This window comes from Cotesia glomerata, linkage group LG5, assembly GCF_020080835.1.
Source record: "Cotesia glomerata isolate CgM1 linkage group LG5, MPM_Cglom_v2.3, whole genome shotgun sequence".
Lineage (NCBI taxonomy): Eukaryota > Metazoa > Arthropoda > Insecta > Hymenoptera > Braconidae > Cotesia > Cotesia glomerata.
Genome location: NC_058162.1, coordinates 2141495 through 2159698, shown reverse-complemented (window position 1 = coordinate 2159698; position 18204 = coordinate 2141495). Strand labels below are relative to the sequence as shown.

At 26.0% G+C, this 18204-nt stretch overlaps 1 protein-coding gene and 1 long non-coding RNA gene across 2 annotated transcripts; both read right to left on the bottom strand.

Annotated features, from left to right (window-relative positions):
* Positions 1–1447: 1447 nt before the first annotated feature.
* Positions 1448–2068, bottom strand: LOC123266348. The gene is made up of 3 exons (XR_006509754.1): positions 1956–2068; positions 1762–1886; positions 1448–1676 (listed from the first exon to the last, which is right to left on the bottom strand). It is a non-coding gene; the product is annotated as an uncharacterized LOC123266348 (long non-coding RNA).
* Positions 2069–3499: 1431 nt separating this feature from the next.
* On the bottom strand, positions 3500–17257 carry LOC123265305. The gene is made up of 20 exons (XM_044729002.1): positions 16738–17257; positions 15388–15834; positions 15143–15332; positions 14680–14930; positions 13651–14012; positions 12768–13224; positions 12394–12687; positions 12198–12285; positions 11921–12114; positions 11286–11305; positions 11192–11202; positions 10586–11121; positions 9392–9838; positions 9089–9278; positions 8790–9034; positions 6914–7275; positions 5987–6455; positions 4573–4881; positions 3775–3859; positions 3500–3715 (listed from the first exon to the last, which is right to left on the bottom strand). The coding sequence occupies exons 1-20, from the start codon at positions 16839–16841 to the stop codon at positions 3506–3508; spliced, it is 5271 nt and encodes a 1756-aa protein (XP_044584937.1). The 5' UTR covers positions 16842–17257; the 3' UTR covers positions 3500–3505.
* Positions 17258–18204: the final 947 nt, after the last annotated feature.

The following is an 18204-nucleotide window of genomic DNA, read 5'->3' as shown; positions in this document are numbered from 1 at the left end:
AATAGTAATATTAAAATCTTTTTAAATTTCAACTCGATAATCGTAATGCCAACGTTGCATCTAGTTTAAATCCGTCCATAAATGTGCTTGTCAAATAATGACGACACAAATTGCACAAAAATTGTGCATATTAATCATTGGGACTACAAAAACATATCATATGTAATTAAATTAAACCTATAAAACAATGATAAAAAAATATTAAGCAATAAGATTCTATTTATATGCCCATGTAAGTCAAATACGTTAAGTCAGTATGTAAGGGTAATAATAGATAAATAAATTATTAAAAATAAAACAACAAACAACAATAACAACATGCATATCAATTTTGTGTTTGACGTTGTCAGAAATCAATGTTAAACTTAATTATATTATTATTAATATTATTATAATTGTATTGTATTATGATTATTCAATTATTATTACTATTATTAATAGATATTAATTATTATAAATTATAATAAATTATTAGATTGTGAAAATGAAATATACTTCTGGTTCCAAATTTTGGAAATGATAATAAAGAAAAAAAAATATAAACTGCATTTAAGATTTATTCTTTTAATTTTATTTCAATTAAATAATTTATATTAAGAGAATAATAAAAATTTTGTTTTCAGGGTAGTCATATGATAAAATTCGTTTTTTAGTCAGATTTAGTGGATATGTAATTAAGAAATTACCTTGTATCTTGTGAAATATTGACATTTTTAAAGATATAAGCTCATTTTGATGTTACTCTCATCAAGACCTTTCATTTGAGTACCCACATCAATTTTTCATATATTTTATATTTATATATATTATATATATGTATATATGAAAAATATATCAAAAATGCATGTGGGTACTCAAATGAAAGCTCTTGATGAGTGTAACATCAAAATGAGCTTATATATTTAAAAAGGTCAATATTTAAGAAAGTACAATGCAATTTAACATATGAAACGACCTTGTATCTTGTGAATTATTGACATTTTTAAAGATATAAGCTTATTTCGATGTTAGACTCTTCGAGATCTTTCATTTGAATACCCACATCAATTTTTCATATAGTTATGTATATTATATATATGTATATATGAAAAATATATAAAAATGCATGTGGGTACTCAAATGAAAGCTCTTGATGAGTGTAACTTCAGGATGAGCTTATATCTTTAAAAATGTCAATTGTTAAGAAATTACATGTGCAATTTAACAAATATCTTGTGAACTATTGACATTTTTAAAAATATAAGCTCACCCCGACATCACACTCATTGAGACCTTTCATTTGAGTATCCATATCAATTTTTCATATATTTTATATATTTATATATATGTATATATGAAAAATATATCAAAATGCATGTCAGTACTCAAATGAAAGCTCTTGATGAGTGTCACATAGAGATGAGCTTATATCTTTAAAAACATCAATAGTTACGAAAGTACAGTGCAATTTAACAAAAGTCATTATTTAATAAAACAAAATTTTATTTATTTATAGTTGACAAATCATGTCAGTCAATTAGTGACTGCAAGTTTGCTAGTAATCATTAATTAATAAATATGATTGATTTTTATTTCCTCTCAAATACATCGTTTCTCGTATCTAGATTTCCACACGATCGAGCGTTGGGTTCCCACTCAACGCATCTATGTGAGCAGCACTCCTTATCCTCCTTACACTAATTATTCAAACGGTAATAAATAAATAAATTAATTAATTAGCTCCAAATATTAAGAGAATTATTTAATTTCATATTTTATTACTTGTACGTGTACTGTACTGCAATTTTTATATTCGTATTGACCTACGGCTAATCCAATTGAAATTAAAAATATCCCGGTGATAATTGCAAATTTTAGCTTCATTATTTTTTTTCTGTCGGCTAAATCTAAAAATATTCGTTAATTTAAAAAATATTAAATATATTTTAAAATAAATTTATTGAATTAGTACTTACCAAATTACAAAGTATATTTCTTCAGAGTGATGATAGTTGATTGATGTAGCACCAATTTTGCGCTCGGTATTTATACGACTTTAATCACAAATTACTCTCGTCTTTAATTGTTTTGTCGACTGACGAAAAGAAGAAATCCAGGTAATATTTTATTATTTATTATTTATTTTTAATATTTTATTATTTCATTATTATAAAAATAGTTTTCTTCACAGTTAAATTTTATTTATTTACTTTTTTTTTTTTTTATATGAATTGGGACCTTACAAGCTATATCGCGTGCTTAAAGGTAAAAGGACTTATAGCTAAGGGTTAATTAATAGGGATTTGTGCTGAAAGGGCGTATAAAAAAATTTTTTTTTGCCATTCGGTTTGAAATTGTCTGAAACGTAAAAATCTGTGAAAAAAAAAAAGTTGGTATCCTAAAGCTGAAAGGGCGTATATCTCAAGACATACGCCCTTTCAGCTTTAAGAAAAGTACTACTTAAAGGTAAAAGGGCGCATAAAAAAAATTGTAATTTTGATTCCAAATGTTGAATAATAGTTTCACAAGACAAGTTAAACTAAAATAACAGCCTCATATATAAAGTTTGATATAAACAAATAGAAAATAAATCAATCAAAAACAAATTACGTAAAAATTAAGTAATTAATTTGAAGTAAAAACTACGTAAATAATTAAATCACCCGTACTTAATTGTTTTTCGATATATTTTCTTTTTTAACTTTAAAAAATTGTATAGTTGAGATTTTACGCCGCTACTACCACAGAAAGTTTTTTTTTCACATTTTTAAACTATGGATATGTTCTTTTGTAAACTGGCTGAAAAAAAAATTATACACCCTTTCACCTTTAGATTACCAAAATTTCGAATTTTTAAAAGTAAAAGGGCCTATAATTAAAGACATACGCCCTTTTATCTTTGTAATTTTTTTTTTTCAATTTTTAGCGTAGAATGTGTCTACTACTCGATTGGCAATAAAAAAAAAATATACTTTGCAAAGGTAAAAGGGCGCATAAATTGTTATAAGCCCTTTTACCTTTAGGCACGCGATATGTCTAATTTTTTATTAAAGTTTTTAGTAAAAGAAAATTTTTTTTTTACTATTATAATTATTTTCAAACCAAGTTCAAAATAAAAATATTTTTAAAAAAGTTTTTTCTTCATTAAATTCAAGAATTTACTTTTTTTGGTATTTTTTCTTATTAAAATAACAATAAACTACATCAAAACTTAATTGAAAAAAAAATATTCTATAAAAAGATTTAATTGATTAGTAATTAGAGACTATTTCATCAATGAAGCAATAAGAAGTGTCATTAAGCGTTTTTAACTTAAATACCGTTTTTAAAATAAATTGGAATTTCCAGTCAATTGATCTATAAAATCTAAACACTTAAAATTACTAGCTCAAATTGTGAAAGTTCATCTAAAATTAGTTAATTTTTTAATAAATATAAATCATTAAAATAATTAATAATTTTTTTATTATATTGAATTTTACCAATTGCTTAGGAAATGATATAATTAATATATAAAAAAAAGTATTTAATTTTTCAATCCTGTACCAATTTCAATTACATTAGGTTCAAAAAATTTCTTGTCCATAAGTTCATGAAATTTAGCTGAGTGTAACTTAGACTGATTGATAGAATTCAAACTTTCCTCCAACGAAGTTTGTAACAATAACGTCGAACCTTCACTGTCGGATTTTCCTTTTAGATCAGGTACAATAATGCTTTCAACAAAATTTTTAAACTAAAAAAAAAATGAAACAAATAAATTTTAAATTCTTTTTTAAAATAAATTTTAATTACCTTTTCATATTGATCTTCAGTTCGTATCGCCAGAGCTATTCTAGAAATGGGAATTAAATACTCATCATCTTCAATTTCATCATACCTAGGAACAAACTTAATTTATTATATCTTCCAAACAATAATTTAATAATTATTAATGACACTGAAGTTGACATACTAGAAATTTTTTTAGAGTTTTATAGCAGTTAAATTATTATGAAAAAAATTCAATAAAAAAATTTCGCATGTAAATTTATTCAAATTTAATTTTTTAAATTAAAAAAAATTATCAGTCAGTTTTTTAATCCGAGATAAAATTTTATCCTATGCCAAATTGCAATAATAATTTTATCCTGGATAAAATTTAATTTCGGATTGAAAAACTGGACTTAAGTGGAAACTTTTTAAAGCATTTTTTAATTGTACCCCCATGAAAAAAAAATATAAGAAAATATATGTCGAAGCATATAAAAATTATATTTTAAATTTATTAAAAATCTATAAAAAATATGTATAGTATATATATTTTTAATAACTAACTTTTGGCCGATTCTCATATATATTTTATATATTTTAAATATATTTTAGATGTATTCGAAATACATAGCTAAAAATAATATATTTTATATTACATATTTTATATATTTTTTATAGATTTTTAATATATTTAAAATATATTTTTTATGTATTTCGACCTATATTTTTTTTTTCATGAGGGTATTTAATTTGTTATAATAATTTAAAAAATTGACAGCTGCCAGTTAACTTCAGTATCTTAATTATTAAGCATTAAAAATGAATACTAATAATATATACAATTTTTTTAAATCCTTAAAATGATCTATAAAGTAATTCAAAACAAAGTTAACATCATCAAGTTTTTTTCCCAGTAAAATATCAAATATTTTATCAATATCTTCTGCATCCGCTGTAGAATTAGCACTTGTTAATGAAGAAAAGTATTCTTCTTTCAATTGAAAATCGTTAGTGCATTCTATTAAAATTCTAAATTTGGATAATTTATTAAAATTATCGTAATCAGAAGCCATAAATTGTTCTCTCAGTGATTCATTTGCTGTTCTAAGACCATTGCATGTAATCCACTCCCAATCACTAGAAGGTATTCTGTAGAAAAAAGTCAATTACATCTGAATAAACATACTCAATTATCAATAGTACACTGATAGAAGGATTTAGTACGGAGTACTAAACTGATTTAGTAACAAAATTTTTAGTCATTTATTCAGGATAAAAAAATATTTTTTACCCATCAATATTATTTGTTACAGTTTAATAAATCATTTTTTTATTCTAAATAAATTATGTTAATATAAATAAAGCTTTATTACATCAGAATAAATATTTGTTTCCACCAAATAATATTTAGTAGCAACTAAATATTTCTTTGGTAAGTATTGTCGGTAGATGGCTATGCTTTAATTCCAATGTGATGTGAAGTTTAGTTTAAATTTTTTAATTAGACTATTATTGATATGTTAAAAACTTTAATTTTAAATTTTATAATTGTCTCAAATAAAAAATGATTATTAAATGAGATTCTTTTCTTTATAATACCTTATATTTTTACTTAAAATTATTTATTTTGAGTAAAAAAGTTAGATTATACGCTAAAATAAGTTAAGAAATTAATTTCTTTACTAACAATAAACGATTTATGGAGTACTAATGAATAATTTGTTAAATAGTACTAAATATTTATTTGGTGAAAATTAATGGGCTTTAATAAATTATTTATTAACAACTATTACTAAATATTTGGTAATTAAAGGTTTGTTACTAAATTATTTAGTAACTACACATTAATGGTTACTAATAGCATGTCAATAGCCATATCAAAACAAATTTTAAGGGAGTTGGGAAAGAACGGATAGGGGAAAGGGGGGAACCTACTCAGTGGGAATTTTTCCGTAATTGAAAAAATAATCAGACAGCCCAGACTGGGAATCGAACCCAGATCTTTCGGTTACGCGTCAAGGGCTCTCCCAGTTAAGCTATCCGAGACAAGTACTGACTACTTTATTCAGTCACGTATATAAGACCCACCGAGCAAACAACGCCACGGTCCATCTTACGGTAAAGAGCTCTTAAATGGTGTAGCTATTACTGTAACTACCACATGTTTGGTTACCACATTAATGGCGTAACTATTACTAAATTTTATTAAATAAAACTAAATCCTTCTATCAGTGTAGTATGACAAAACAATTACGTATTTATTGATGGATCTTCCAAATATTTCTTCAACAATCTGTTGGCAAATGACTTGCACTCAGCATGTCCAAAACTGCAAACTATTGGAGCCAGAATACTCCTGATTCTAATTGCTGAATGATCATCATCTTCACGATTTTCAAATCCAAGCTTATCCATCACCGCATTAGTGAGGTATAGCATGTAAGTTTCGAAGGACTCTTCTTCAAGTGTATTGCGCATGTTTTCCTGCATTTCCATGATAACGGCAACTGCGGGAATCCATGGGAGATAATCAGTTTCTTGGTGCAAGTATGAAGTTATGTTAACCAGGATCTCCAGGTAAGACTTATCAGTCGAGTACAGTCTGAAAATATCATCGAAAAGCTGCGCTCGATTGACTGCATGGATCTTGGTGTAATCTTTGGAATTTAGATAGTCAGCAATAAGCTTCCAATTTTCTTTATCGTAATTTACTTGATAGAACCCTAGATAATTTATAATCATAATAATACATAATATAATTTATATAATCATAATAATATAATACATCGTTGTTTTTTTATTTATTAAATTAGAGCTAAAAAATATTTTTTAATTGCAATTATAGTTTTTAAAGTTTTTTAAAAATGAAAATTTTTTTTTGTGTAATAATTTTTTCAATAAAAAAAAATTATAAAAATTTTTGAAGGTCGGCTAACTTAATTTTTATTAATTATACATTATTAAGAAAATTAATTTAATCCAAGAGACAAAATCTTGAACCAAGAAGAAATTTTGAAAAATTTTTTTCTGCTTGATTCAAGACAAAAAATTTCTTCAAAAAAGTCTTCTTGATCCAAGAATTTGTCTCTATTAGCATCAATTTAATTTTTTTATCTATATAATTATAATTTATAATTTATAATATTAAATATCAATGTAATGTATCAAATTTTGAACTGACCTCTTTGTTGAATATTTACAATAATCCAATCATCCGTCTTAACATCAGGTATCGTAGTAACTTGTTGGTCAACTTCCATCCACATAGTTGGAGTAGTACGCGAAAAATCTGGATTTGACTTAGTCGCAAAGTTTATTGGTATCCTCCATTTATTTTTAGGATTTTCATTTCGTGAATTTTTTTGAATTAAAGTTATTTCACCAGTTTCATAGTTTCGAGAGACATTAACAACCGGCGTACCCGTTTGTTCTATCCAGGGATCCATAGTTTCTTTAATGTCTAATGGCTTATCACCAAATCGCTCATCATATACTTCTTGAAAGGCTCTCCAAAGATCATTTGTCACGACAGAATCAAATTGGCTAATCGCAATAATTGATAAAAATTAAATAATTACTTGTGTTAAATTGCACTGTACTTTCTTAACTATTGACGTTTTTAAAGATATAAGCTCATTCCGATGTTACACTCATCAAAAGCTTTCATTTGAGTACCCTCATACATTTTTATATATTTTTCATATATACATATATATATATAATATATATAAATGTATGAAAAATTAATGTGGGTACTTAAATGAAAGGTCTTGATGAGTGTAACATCGGGATGAGCTTATATCTTTAAAAATGTCAACAATTCACAAGATACAAGGTAGTTTCTTGATTATGAAGAATTGCACTGTACTTTCTTCAATATTGACGTTTTTAAAGATATAAGCTCATTCCGGTGTTACACTCATCAAGAGCTTTCATTTGATAACCCACATGCATTTTTGATATATTTTTGATATATTGATATATATATATATATATATATATATATATATATATATATATATATATATATATATATATATATATATATAAATATATGAAAAATTGATGTGGGTACTCAAATGAAAGGTCTCGATGAGTGTAATGTCGGGATGAGCTTATATCTTTAAAAATGTAAATCGTTCACAAGATACAAGGTCATTTCTTCATTATAGTAAAATACACTGTACTTTCTTAAATATTGACATTTTTAAAGATATAAGCTCATCCTGATGTTACACTAATCAAGACCTTTAATTTGAGTAGCCACATGCATTTTTGATATATTTTTCATATTTACATATTTACAATATATATAAAATATATAAATATATGAAAAATTGATGTGACTACTCAAATGAAAGGTCTTGATGAGTGTAACATCAGGATGAGCTTATATCTTTAAAAATGTCAATATTTCATAAGATACAAGTTTGTTTCTTAATTATGTTAAATTGCTTTGTACTTTCTTAACTATTGACTTTTATAAAGATATAAGATCATTTCGATGTTACACTCATCAAGAGCTTTCATTTGAGTACCCACATGCATTTTTGATATATTTTTCATATTTACATATATATAATATATATAAATATATGAAAAATTGATGTGGGTACTCAAATGAAAGGTCTCGATGTGTGTAACGTCAGGGTGAGCTTATAGCTTTAAAAATGTCAATATTTCATAAGATACAAGTTTGTTTCTTAATTATGTTAAATTGCTTTGTACTTTCTTAACTATTGACTTTTATAAAGATATAAGATCATTTCGATGTTACACTCATCAAGAGCTTTCATTTGAGTACCCACAGGCATTTTTGATATATTTTTCATATTTACATATATATAATATATATAAATATATGAAAAATTGATGTGGGTACTCAAATGAAAGGTCTCGATGTGTGTAACGTCAGGGTGAGCTTATATCTTTAAAAATGTCAATAGTTCACGAGATACAAAGTAATTTCTTAATTATGTATCTAGAGACAGAGCATTTTCGTATGTAGCCTAAATACTTATTATAATAAATTGACTATCGGTGAAAAAAATTCTTACTGCGCTTTAAAGTACCGCTGCAAGCCCTCACGAAAAACTTCTTCAGTAAGAATATGTTCAAGCATATGAATAACAGCAGCCCCTTTGCGATAGGTAACTGGATTGAATACCATGCGCAGGGCTATTTTTCCCGGGGGAGTCCATTTTATAGGTTTCGCTTGAGGAAGATAACTCTCACTGTCGTAAGAATCATGGTTGACATTTTCAATTACGAAATGGTCCATTATGTGCCAGTGTGGATAAATCTACAGTAATGATTTTTTTATCAAGTGTATAATTATAATTATAACACTAATTACCTGATCAATTATTTTGCTTTGAAAGTATGCAGCAAATCCTTCATTTAGCCAAGTGTCATCCCACCAAACAGGACTTACGAGATTACCAAACCACTGATGCGCTAGCTCATGAGCGACAAGAAAGAGTATTCTGTCTTTTTGTTCAATATTGGGAATCAATGTTGAGTTTTCAAATTTTACCATGATTGTGCTAAATAAATTTTATAATTAAATAAAAAATTAATGATACTAAATTTAGACATTTATTAGATAATTTAATTTTCACTAAAAATAAACCTATTTTTTTTTTTTTTAATTACATACTTATAAGTGACAAGACCCCAATGCTCCATCGCTCCGCTATACTTAGGAATAGTAATTTGATCTAACTTTGGCATGGCATACGGCATATCAGTATAAGCTTCCATTGCTGGAATGACTTTTTCACTGATTTCTAGCGCTAATTTCAGTGAATCTAAATTATTTTCTAAGCTATAGAATGTTATGTTCCCATGTTGATTTTTTATAGCCTGGTAATCAGCTACTGCTACGCAAGGAAGGTAAGGAGACATCTTCAAAGATCTTTCAAAGTGAGTGATAATTCTGCCATCCGGTAATAATTGACGACTTTTTTCAGGCATGTTAGACAACGCCGTATAATTTGAAAAATGTTTCACGGATATTTCAAACTGAGCTTTAAATCCTGGCTCGTCCCAGCATGGAAATGCGCTACGAGCTCCTGAAGGTTCAAAGTGAGTCGTAACAAGGTACCTAAAAAAAAAAAACTTTTAGTTTTTATAATACAAACAATTACACTAAAATTACCAGACAATTTTTTTATTTTTCTTTAAAAATAAACTAAGTCTAATAAATTATTTTTAACAAATTGCATTTATAATTTTTACAGCTTTTAAAGATATAAATTTCTAAATAAATTTTTTCTTGCTACAATTTATTTGTTTTAAAAATTCTAAAAATTATTAGATGTCTTTTTATTTATGAAAATTAAATTAGCCGACATTTAAAAATTTTTATAATTTATTTTATTGAAAAAATAATTTCACAAGTTGAAGATTTGAAAAATTATCCGTGCAATTTTTTTTAAGTATTTTTTTTTTTACTTGTACATTAATTTGTAAAGAAATCAAAAATCATTCTCAATTTATGATACTAAAATTAGCCGACGTTCAACATTTAATTTTTTCTATTAATTACAAGTAATAAAAATTGCACAGATAATTTTTCAAATCTTCAAATTGTGAAATTTTTTACAATAATTTTTTCAATAAAAAACAATTTATCAAAATTTCCACGTGTCGGCTTTGATTTTAATTTTTAATTTTATTATCATTAAATAAAAATAACAATAAAGTTAGCCGACATTTAAAAATTTTTAGAATATTTATTATTGAAAAAATCATTACAAAAAAATTTTTTTAGTTCTAATTTAATAAATTAACAGAATCAAAAATTAAAAAAATGTCGGCTAATTTTTCATTATAAATAAAAACTACTAACTTTTTACTAAAGGGAGTTATTTTATCAAAAGCTCGGAAGAAACCCATGCGTTGATTAAACCAATCTTCAGCAGCATCACGACCCGTCCATTTCATTTTAAGCGTATAGTTTCCAGGTTCTAATATTTTTTGGAAGCTTATTGCATAAGACTCATTATGAGCATGCCAGATTTGTGTCTCCGGTTTAAAAGATTCCTCATTTTGATCTATAAGTTCAGTGAAGTCTTTGTCTATAGTGATCTTATTAGACTTATGAAGAATCACCGTGGCCGTAGATCGAAGCACTTGAAAAATAACTGAACCATTTCCCTTGAATGTAAATGATTCACCCATGAAATCTGGATCAAATTCAATTACATACACTCGCGGTGCTGTGTTATGAGGCAATCGATAATTCATTTGCTTGTTCGCTGTTGATTCCTGAATTAATTTGGATATTTTGCTTTTTGAAATAGGCGGTCCTCTGTCCAGAGGAATTATCGCCATCGCACACATTATTACTCCAGATAAAATAATTAGTATTTTATTCATTTTATTCTTTATATTTAAGAGTTACACGGACAATTTTTACAAAAACTGTTTGGTCTTAATTTTAAATCGGACTAACTTTATCAGCGACTCAATGAATGCATTTTAAAAGTGTCTAAGCCTTGATAAACATTTTCATAATTCATTTATGATTATGTTTTACCGTGACTTACCGGATGTTATTGAGGTGATGCTACCAATTTATTAATGTTTGGATGCTACTCACTTTACATAATTAAATTTGTAAGTTAATTAATTCAGCAAGGTATTAGTCACAAAGTGTTGGAGAGAAAGAATCAAGATTTATCAACGTTACCAAAAATTTTTAGGATTATAAAAATGATTCACTAATTGGAAGAATTTTTATAATTTTTATTTTTTTAATAAATCAATTTTAGGAATAAAAAAAATTTTATAATTGTTTTATAGCGCATTTACGATAAAAAATGTCGTGAAAGGAAAAAATAAAAATTTCAACAGCTTTTTTGCCTTTAAAAGTTGAAAAAAATTTTTGCTGTCATGTTTTTGGATAAAATTTATATTTTATCTTTTTTTGATATATTTTTTTTTTTTTTGAAAAGTACATAAAAAATCGAACAATTTAAAAAACAATTGATTAATTTGATGAAAAAAAAAAATTTATGTGGCCCAGCATGGATGGACCCCATTTGTAAATAATTAATAAAATTTCCACATGTAGAAATTTTAAAAAAATCAATAAGTGAATTTTTAAAAAAATAATTATTTATAATTTATTTTTTTTTTTAAATAAAGTTAAATCTTATTAAATAAATTTTTTATTTCATACTATAATTTTTGCAGTATATTATCATAATCATCAATAATAAAATTTTGGATCACAAGTTCTCGGAATTTAGTAGAAATTTTATCAATTACTTTAATAGTTATTTGAGCTTCTCTTAATAAACTACTAAGCGGTGTCGATGCTTCCGGAAAAATATCTTCAAATTTATCCTTGTTTACTTTAATGAATCCTTCCATCTGTAAAATAATTTTAAAGTTATTATACTTTAGAATTTTTTAAATATTTTATAAAATACTTTTTAAATTCTGATAAAACATACTTTGTCATACTGATCTTGAGTTTTTATCGCCGAAATCATCAAAGAAGTAATATTAATCATTGGATAATGAATATCACTTTTTGTGTAACTAAAATTCAAACAAAACTTTAATAAATATTGTTTTTTGTAAATTATTTTAACTATTATTAATTGATACTTAGATTTTAACTATTAAATAATACTTAAAAAAAATTACAATTCTTGGATATCATCAAAATGATTGAAGAAATGTTGCATTATATAATTAACATTGTCATAGCTGCTATTCAAAAAAGTTTTAAAAATTTCAGTAACTGAACTTGAACTCAAAGTTGAATTTCCGATTATTTCAGTCATATATTTATCACGTTCTTCTTTTTGACTCCTACATTTGATGAAGCTATACTTAAAATTAGGTAAAAATTTTCTAGACAAATCCTGATCTGTCATAAATTTTTTCCAAACAGTTTCATTTGATTCTTGAAGACCCGAACAGATAATCCAGTCCGAACTAGTGAAGAAAATAAATTCGCATTAAAAAATAAGAAGAAATAAGTTAAAATTATTCAAGTAAGCAATTTTGCAACTTACACATTTTTCGAAGGATTTTCTAAATAATTAATAAAAAGTCTATGCGCACGCGACCTGCACTGAGCTTGTTCAAAATCACAAAGTAAATGATTAAGAATATTTCTTATTTTAACGCTAAAAAAATTTTCTTCTTCAAAAGTATTATCTTCAGATATCCCTCGAGTGAGAAAAAGAGTGTACATTTTGTACAGATGTTCTGCATTTGTATTGCGAAATATTTGAGCCATCGCGGCCATTATTTCAGCGACTGACGCCCATGGCAGAAGATTCTTTTCTTTGTACAAATACGTCGTAATGTTAAAAAAAATATTTACATACGATAAATCGTCAGCCAATAATCTCACAGAGTCAACTATAAGTTGAGCGCGATTAATAGGATGAATTTTTTCGTGCTCTTTGATAAGAAATTCTGCAAGACGCCGCCAATTTTCTTGATCATAATTAACTTGATAAAAACCTGGAAAAAATTACCATCAAAAATTTCTTCTTAATAATCACCCTGATAGCCATTTCATACTATAACTTTCAGATAACTTAGTGCCGCGAATTATAGATAACTTGACGAAAATTAGGTTGGCAATAAGTTTTAATCTACAAGTTATCGTAAAGTTATGATTAAACTTTACTTCAAAGAATTGTATTGAAACAATTGTCGTTAAGTTGCCGAAATTATCTATTCAAGTTTACTATAAGCTTATAGATAACTTATTTTTAAATATCGGCACTATCTTATTGTCAACTTGCATACAAGAATGGGCATTTCTAGACTTGACGTTAACTAAACGATAACTTGTCGTTATAAACTTATCTATAAGAACTTAACTACAAGAACTTATAGTATGAGGTGGCTATCAGGGTAATGGTGATAATTCAAACTAATTACCTCTTTGCTGAATATTGAGAATAATCCAATCATTTTTATCAATGTTTTGCAGAGTTATCATTTCTTCATCTTCATTCAGCCACGTCGTAGGTGAAACAGACGAAAAATCTGGATCGGATTCAGTTGCGTAGTTGATTGGAATGTTCCATTTGTTTCCAGAATTAGTATCTCCAGAATCTGTTTGAGTTAAATTTGTTTCACCTGTATCATAATTGCGAGTTAATGTTACAATAGGAGTTCCTGTTTGCATTATCCAAGGATCCATAGTCTTCTTAATGTCCAATGATTTATCTCCATGCTTTTTATCATATACTTCTTGAAAGGCTTTCCAAAGATCATCTGTTACCACGGTTCCAAATTGGCTAATCGCAATGATTGATAAAAATGAAATTTTGCTTTATTAAATAATAAATTTTGTTAAATTGCACTGTACTTTCTTAAATATTGACGTTTTTAAAGATATAAGCTCATCCTGATGTTACACTCATCAAGAGCTTTCATTTGAGTACCCACATCAATTTTTCATATATTTTATATATATACATATATATATAATATATATAAATATATGAAAAATTGATGTGGGTACTCAAATGAAAGGTCTCGATAAGTGTAATGTCGAGATGAGCTTATATCTTTAAAAATATCAATAGTTCACAAGATACAAAGTCATTTCTTAATTATATTAAATTGCACTGTATTTTCTTAAATATTGACGTTTTTAAAGATATAAGCTCATCCCGATGTTACACTCATCAAGACCTTTAATTTGAGTACCCACAAGCATTTTCATATATTTTCACATATACATATATATATAATATATATAAATATATGAAAAATTGATGTGGGTACTCAAATGAAAGGTCTCGATGAGTGTAACATCGAAATGAGCTTATATCTTTAAAAATGTCAATATTTTACAAGATACAATGTAATTTTTTAATTATGTATCTAGAGATACATTTTTGAATGCAGCTTAAATACTTATCATTTATTATCATAATAATTCAGTAAAAATATTCTTACTGTGCTTTAAAGTATCGCTGCAAGCCCTCACAAAAAACTTCTTCACTAAGAATATGTTCTAGCATATGAATAACAGCAGCCCCTTTGCGATATGTGACTGGACTGAATATTTTTCTAAGGTCTATTCTATTCTGAGGCATCCATTTAATGGGCTTTGCATTTTTTGATGAAGATAATTTCTCAGCATCATAAGATCCATAATTTACATCATTTACTACAAAGTAATCCATTATATGTTGATTTGGATAGATCTAAAAATCAACCCAAGTATATTTATTAAAAATAAATTTCTAAGTTTCAATAAATGGTTACAGACAGCTGAACCGATAATTGATCCCAAAAAAAAATGATCTATTAATTGTAATTAATTGTAAAGTACTTAAATAAAATATTTCTTCATTTTCTTTAGAGATCAATTGTCTGAAATTTAGCGGTCGCATCACCTCGATGATACATACCTTACCTGATCAATTATTTTAGCTTCAAAATATGCTGCAAAAGCTTCATTTAGCCAAGTATCATCCCACCAAACAGGAGTTACGAGATTACCAAACCATTGGTGTGCCAGTTCATGAGCGACAATAATAAGTATGTTGTACTTGCTGTCTAGATCTGAATCTAGTGAGGTACTTTCTAGCTTAACGGATGATGACCTAAAGAGAATTTATTGTGAGATAAAAATAGAGAGATAAGAATAAGATTACTCACTCATAACTGACAAGACCCCAATGTTCCATCCCGCCTTTATACTGAGAAATAGCGATTTGATCCAACTTAGGCAGTGCATACGGCACACCAGTATAAGCTTCCATTATCGGAATAACTTTTTCACTTATTTCTAGCGCGAATTTCAGGGAATCTAAATTATTTTCTAAGCTATAGAATGTTATGTTCCCATGTTGATTTTTTATAGCCTGGTAATCAGCTACTGCTACGCAAGGAAGGTAAGAAGACATCTTCAAAGATCTTTCAAAGTGAGTGATAATTCTGCCATCCGGTAATAATTGACGACTTTTTTCAGGCATGTTAGACAACGCCGTATAATTTGGAAAATGTTTCACGGATATTTCAAACTGAGCTTTAAATCCTGGCTCGTCCCAGCATGGAAATGCGCTACGAGCTCCTGAAGGTTCAAAGTGAGTCGTAACAAGGTACCTAAAAAAAAAAACTTTTAGTTTTTATAATACAAGCAATTACACTAAAATTACCAGACAATTTTTTTATTTTTCTTTAAAAATAAACTAAGTCTAATAAATTATTTTTAACAAATTGCATTTATAATTTTTACAGCTTTTAAAGATATAAATTTCTAAATAAATTTTTTCTTGCTACAATTTATTTGTTTAAAAAATTCTAAAAATTATTAGATGTCTTTTTATTTATGAAAATTAAATTAGCCGACATTTAAAAATTTTTATAATTTATTTTATTGAAAAAATAATTTCACAAGTTGAAGATTTGAAAAATTATCCGTGCAATTTTTTTTAAGTATTCTTTTTTACTTGTACATTAATTTATAAAAAAATCAAAAATCATTTTCAATTTATGATACTAAAATTAGACGACGTTCAACATTTTCTATTAATAACAAGTAATAAAAATTGCACAGATAATTTTTCAAATCTTCAACTTGTGAAATTTTTTTACAATAATTTTTTCAATAAAAAACAATTTATCAAAATTTCCACGTGTCGGCTTTGATTTTAATTTTTAATTTTATTATCATTAAATAAAAATAACAATAAAGTTAGCCGACATTTAAAAATTGTTAGAATTTTTTTTATTGAAAAAATCACTACAAAAAATTTTTTTATTTCTAATTTAATAAATTGAACATAATCAAAAATAAAAAAAGTCAGCTAATTTATTATTATAAATAAAAACCTCTATTAACTTTTTATGAAAGGGATTTTTCTAATAAAAAAAAAAAATTATAAAGTATTTTTTAATTCGTAATTTAGTAGTTTAAAGGTAAAAAAGTACCTTTTAAAGAATTAAAATAATTAATAATTAAATAATAAATTAATTAATAATTTTCTAACAAGATTTACAACTTACTTATGTTTATCATTTTCTATTTTATCATAAGCTCGAAAAAATCCTTGTCTAAAGAATCCAAAATCATACAAGCTACCAGTCGCATCAATTCCAGACCATTTCATTTTTAAACTATAATTTCCTGGTTCTAACTTTCGAGAAAATTTTATTTTATAAAATTCATTCCACGGATTCCATTTTTGTTTCTCCGGCTTAATGGCCGCTCCATTTATATCTACAAGCTCCGTAAAATTTCTATCTATTGTAATTTTATCCGATCTATGGAGAATTACAGATGAAGTAGATTCAATTACTTCAAAAAAAATTGTACTGTTGCCGGTGAATGTAAACAATTCACCGGTAAAATCCGGATCAAATTCAATTATATACACTCGCGGTGCTGTACTTTCCGGCAAACGATGACCGTACTCTTGGTCAATGTCCGATTCAATTAGAAAACTATCTGTTTCACTTTCACGAACCGGCAACCCTTGATTAAATGTCACAGATATTGTACACACTATAAATATTATTTGTTTCATTGTATCAATCTCCTTGAGAAGAAATCAAACTGTATGTAAGACTGCAATAATTCAATTGATACGGCTATGAATTTTCAATTTTTAATTATCAATTTATTAATTTAATTCATTGTTGATCCGTATTTTACTACGATAAGGTCGTGAGAAGACATTAATAAATGAATGTGTGTCATAGTAGCATGCAATGGTGATTATCAGCGTATTCTGATCGATTCTTGAGCAGCTGACCTTGTTGAATATGAAAATTTTATATTAGAATCTATAAATATTTTATGTTCAATATTTTAATAAAATTTGCTTCAATTTTTTAATTAAAAAATTTTATTTAACTTTTCAAAGTTGATAAAAAAATTTTTGGTAAATATTCACAAGTAAGCGAAATTTCTTTTGAACGAAATTTCTATTTGATTTTATTGATATATTTTTTTGAAAAATATATCGACGTTCTAATTAGCAAATTGTCTAACTCCATTTTAGAAAATCTTCTATTTGTACGAAAAAAACAATTAGTTCAAAATTTATTATCACTTTAAAAAACCATTTAATATCATTAATATCTAATAGAGATATAATATTTAGGTTTAAATCATTCAAATAATTTATAATTGGATTATTACTACACCAAAATGTTAAAAAATCACCCTTTAAAAAATAAAGAGTTAGACAAATTGCTAATTTAAAAAAAAAAAAATTGATTATCACAATTTTAACAAATTTCATAAATTAAAAAAAAAAATTTATAAATTTTTTAGAAAATTGTGATATCCAATATTTTTTTTTTTGAATTGTTCATTTTTTTATGTACTTTAAAAAAAATATATCTAAAAAAGATAAAATAGAAATTTCAACCAAAAATATGAATCAAAATTTTTTCCAACTTTCAAAGATGATTTTTTAATTAAAATATTAATTTTTTGATATTTTCAATATCACCACCATAAATCCG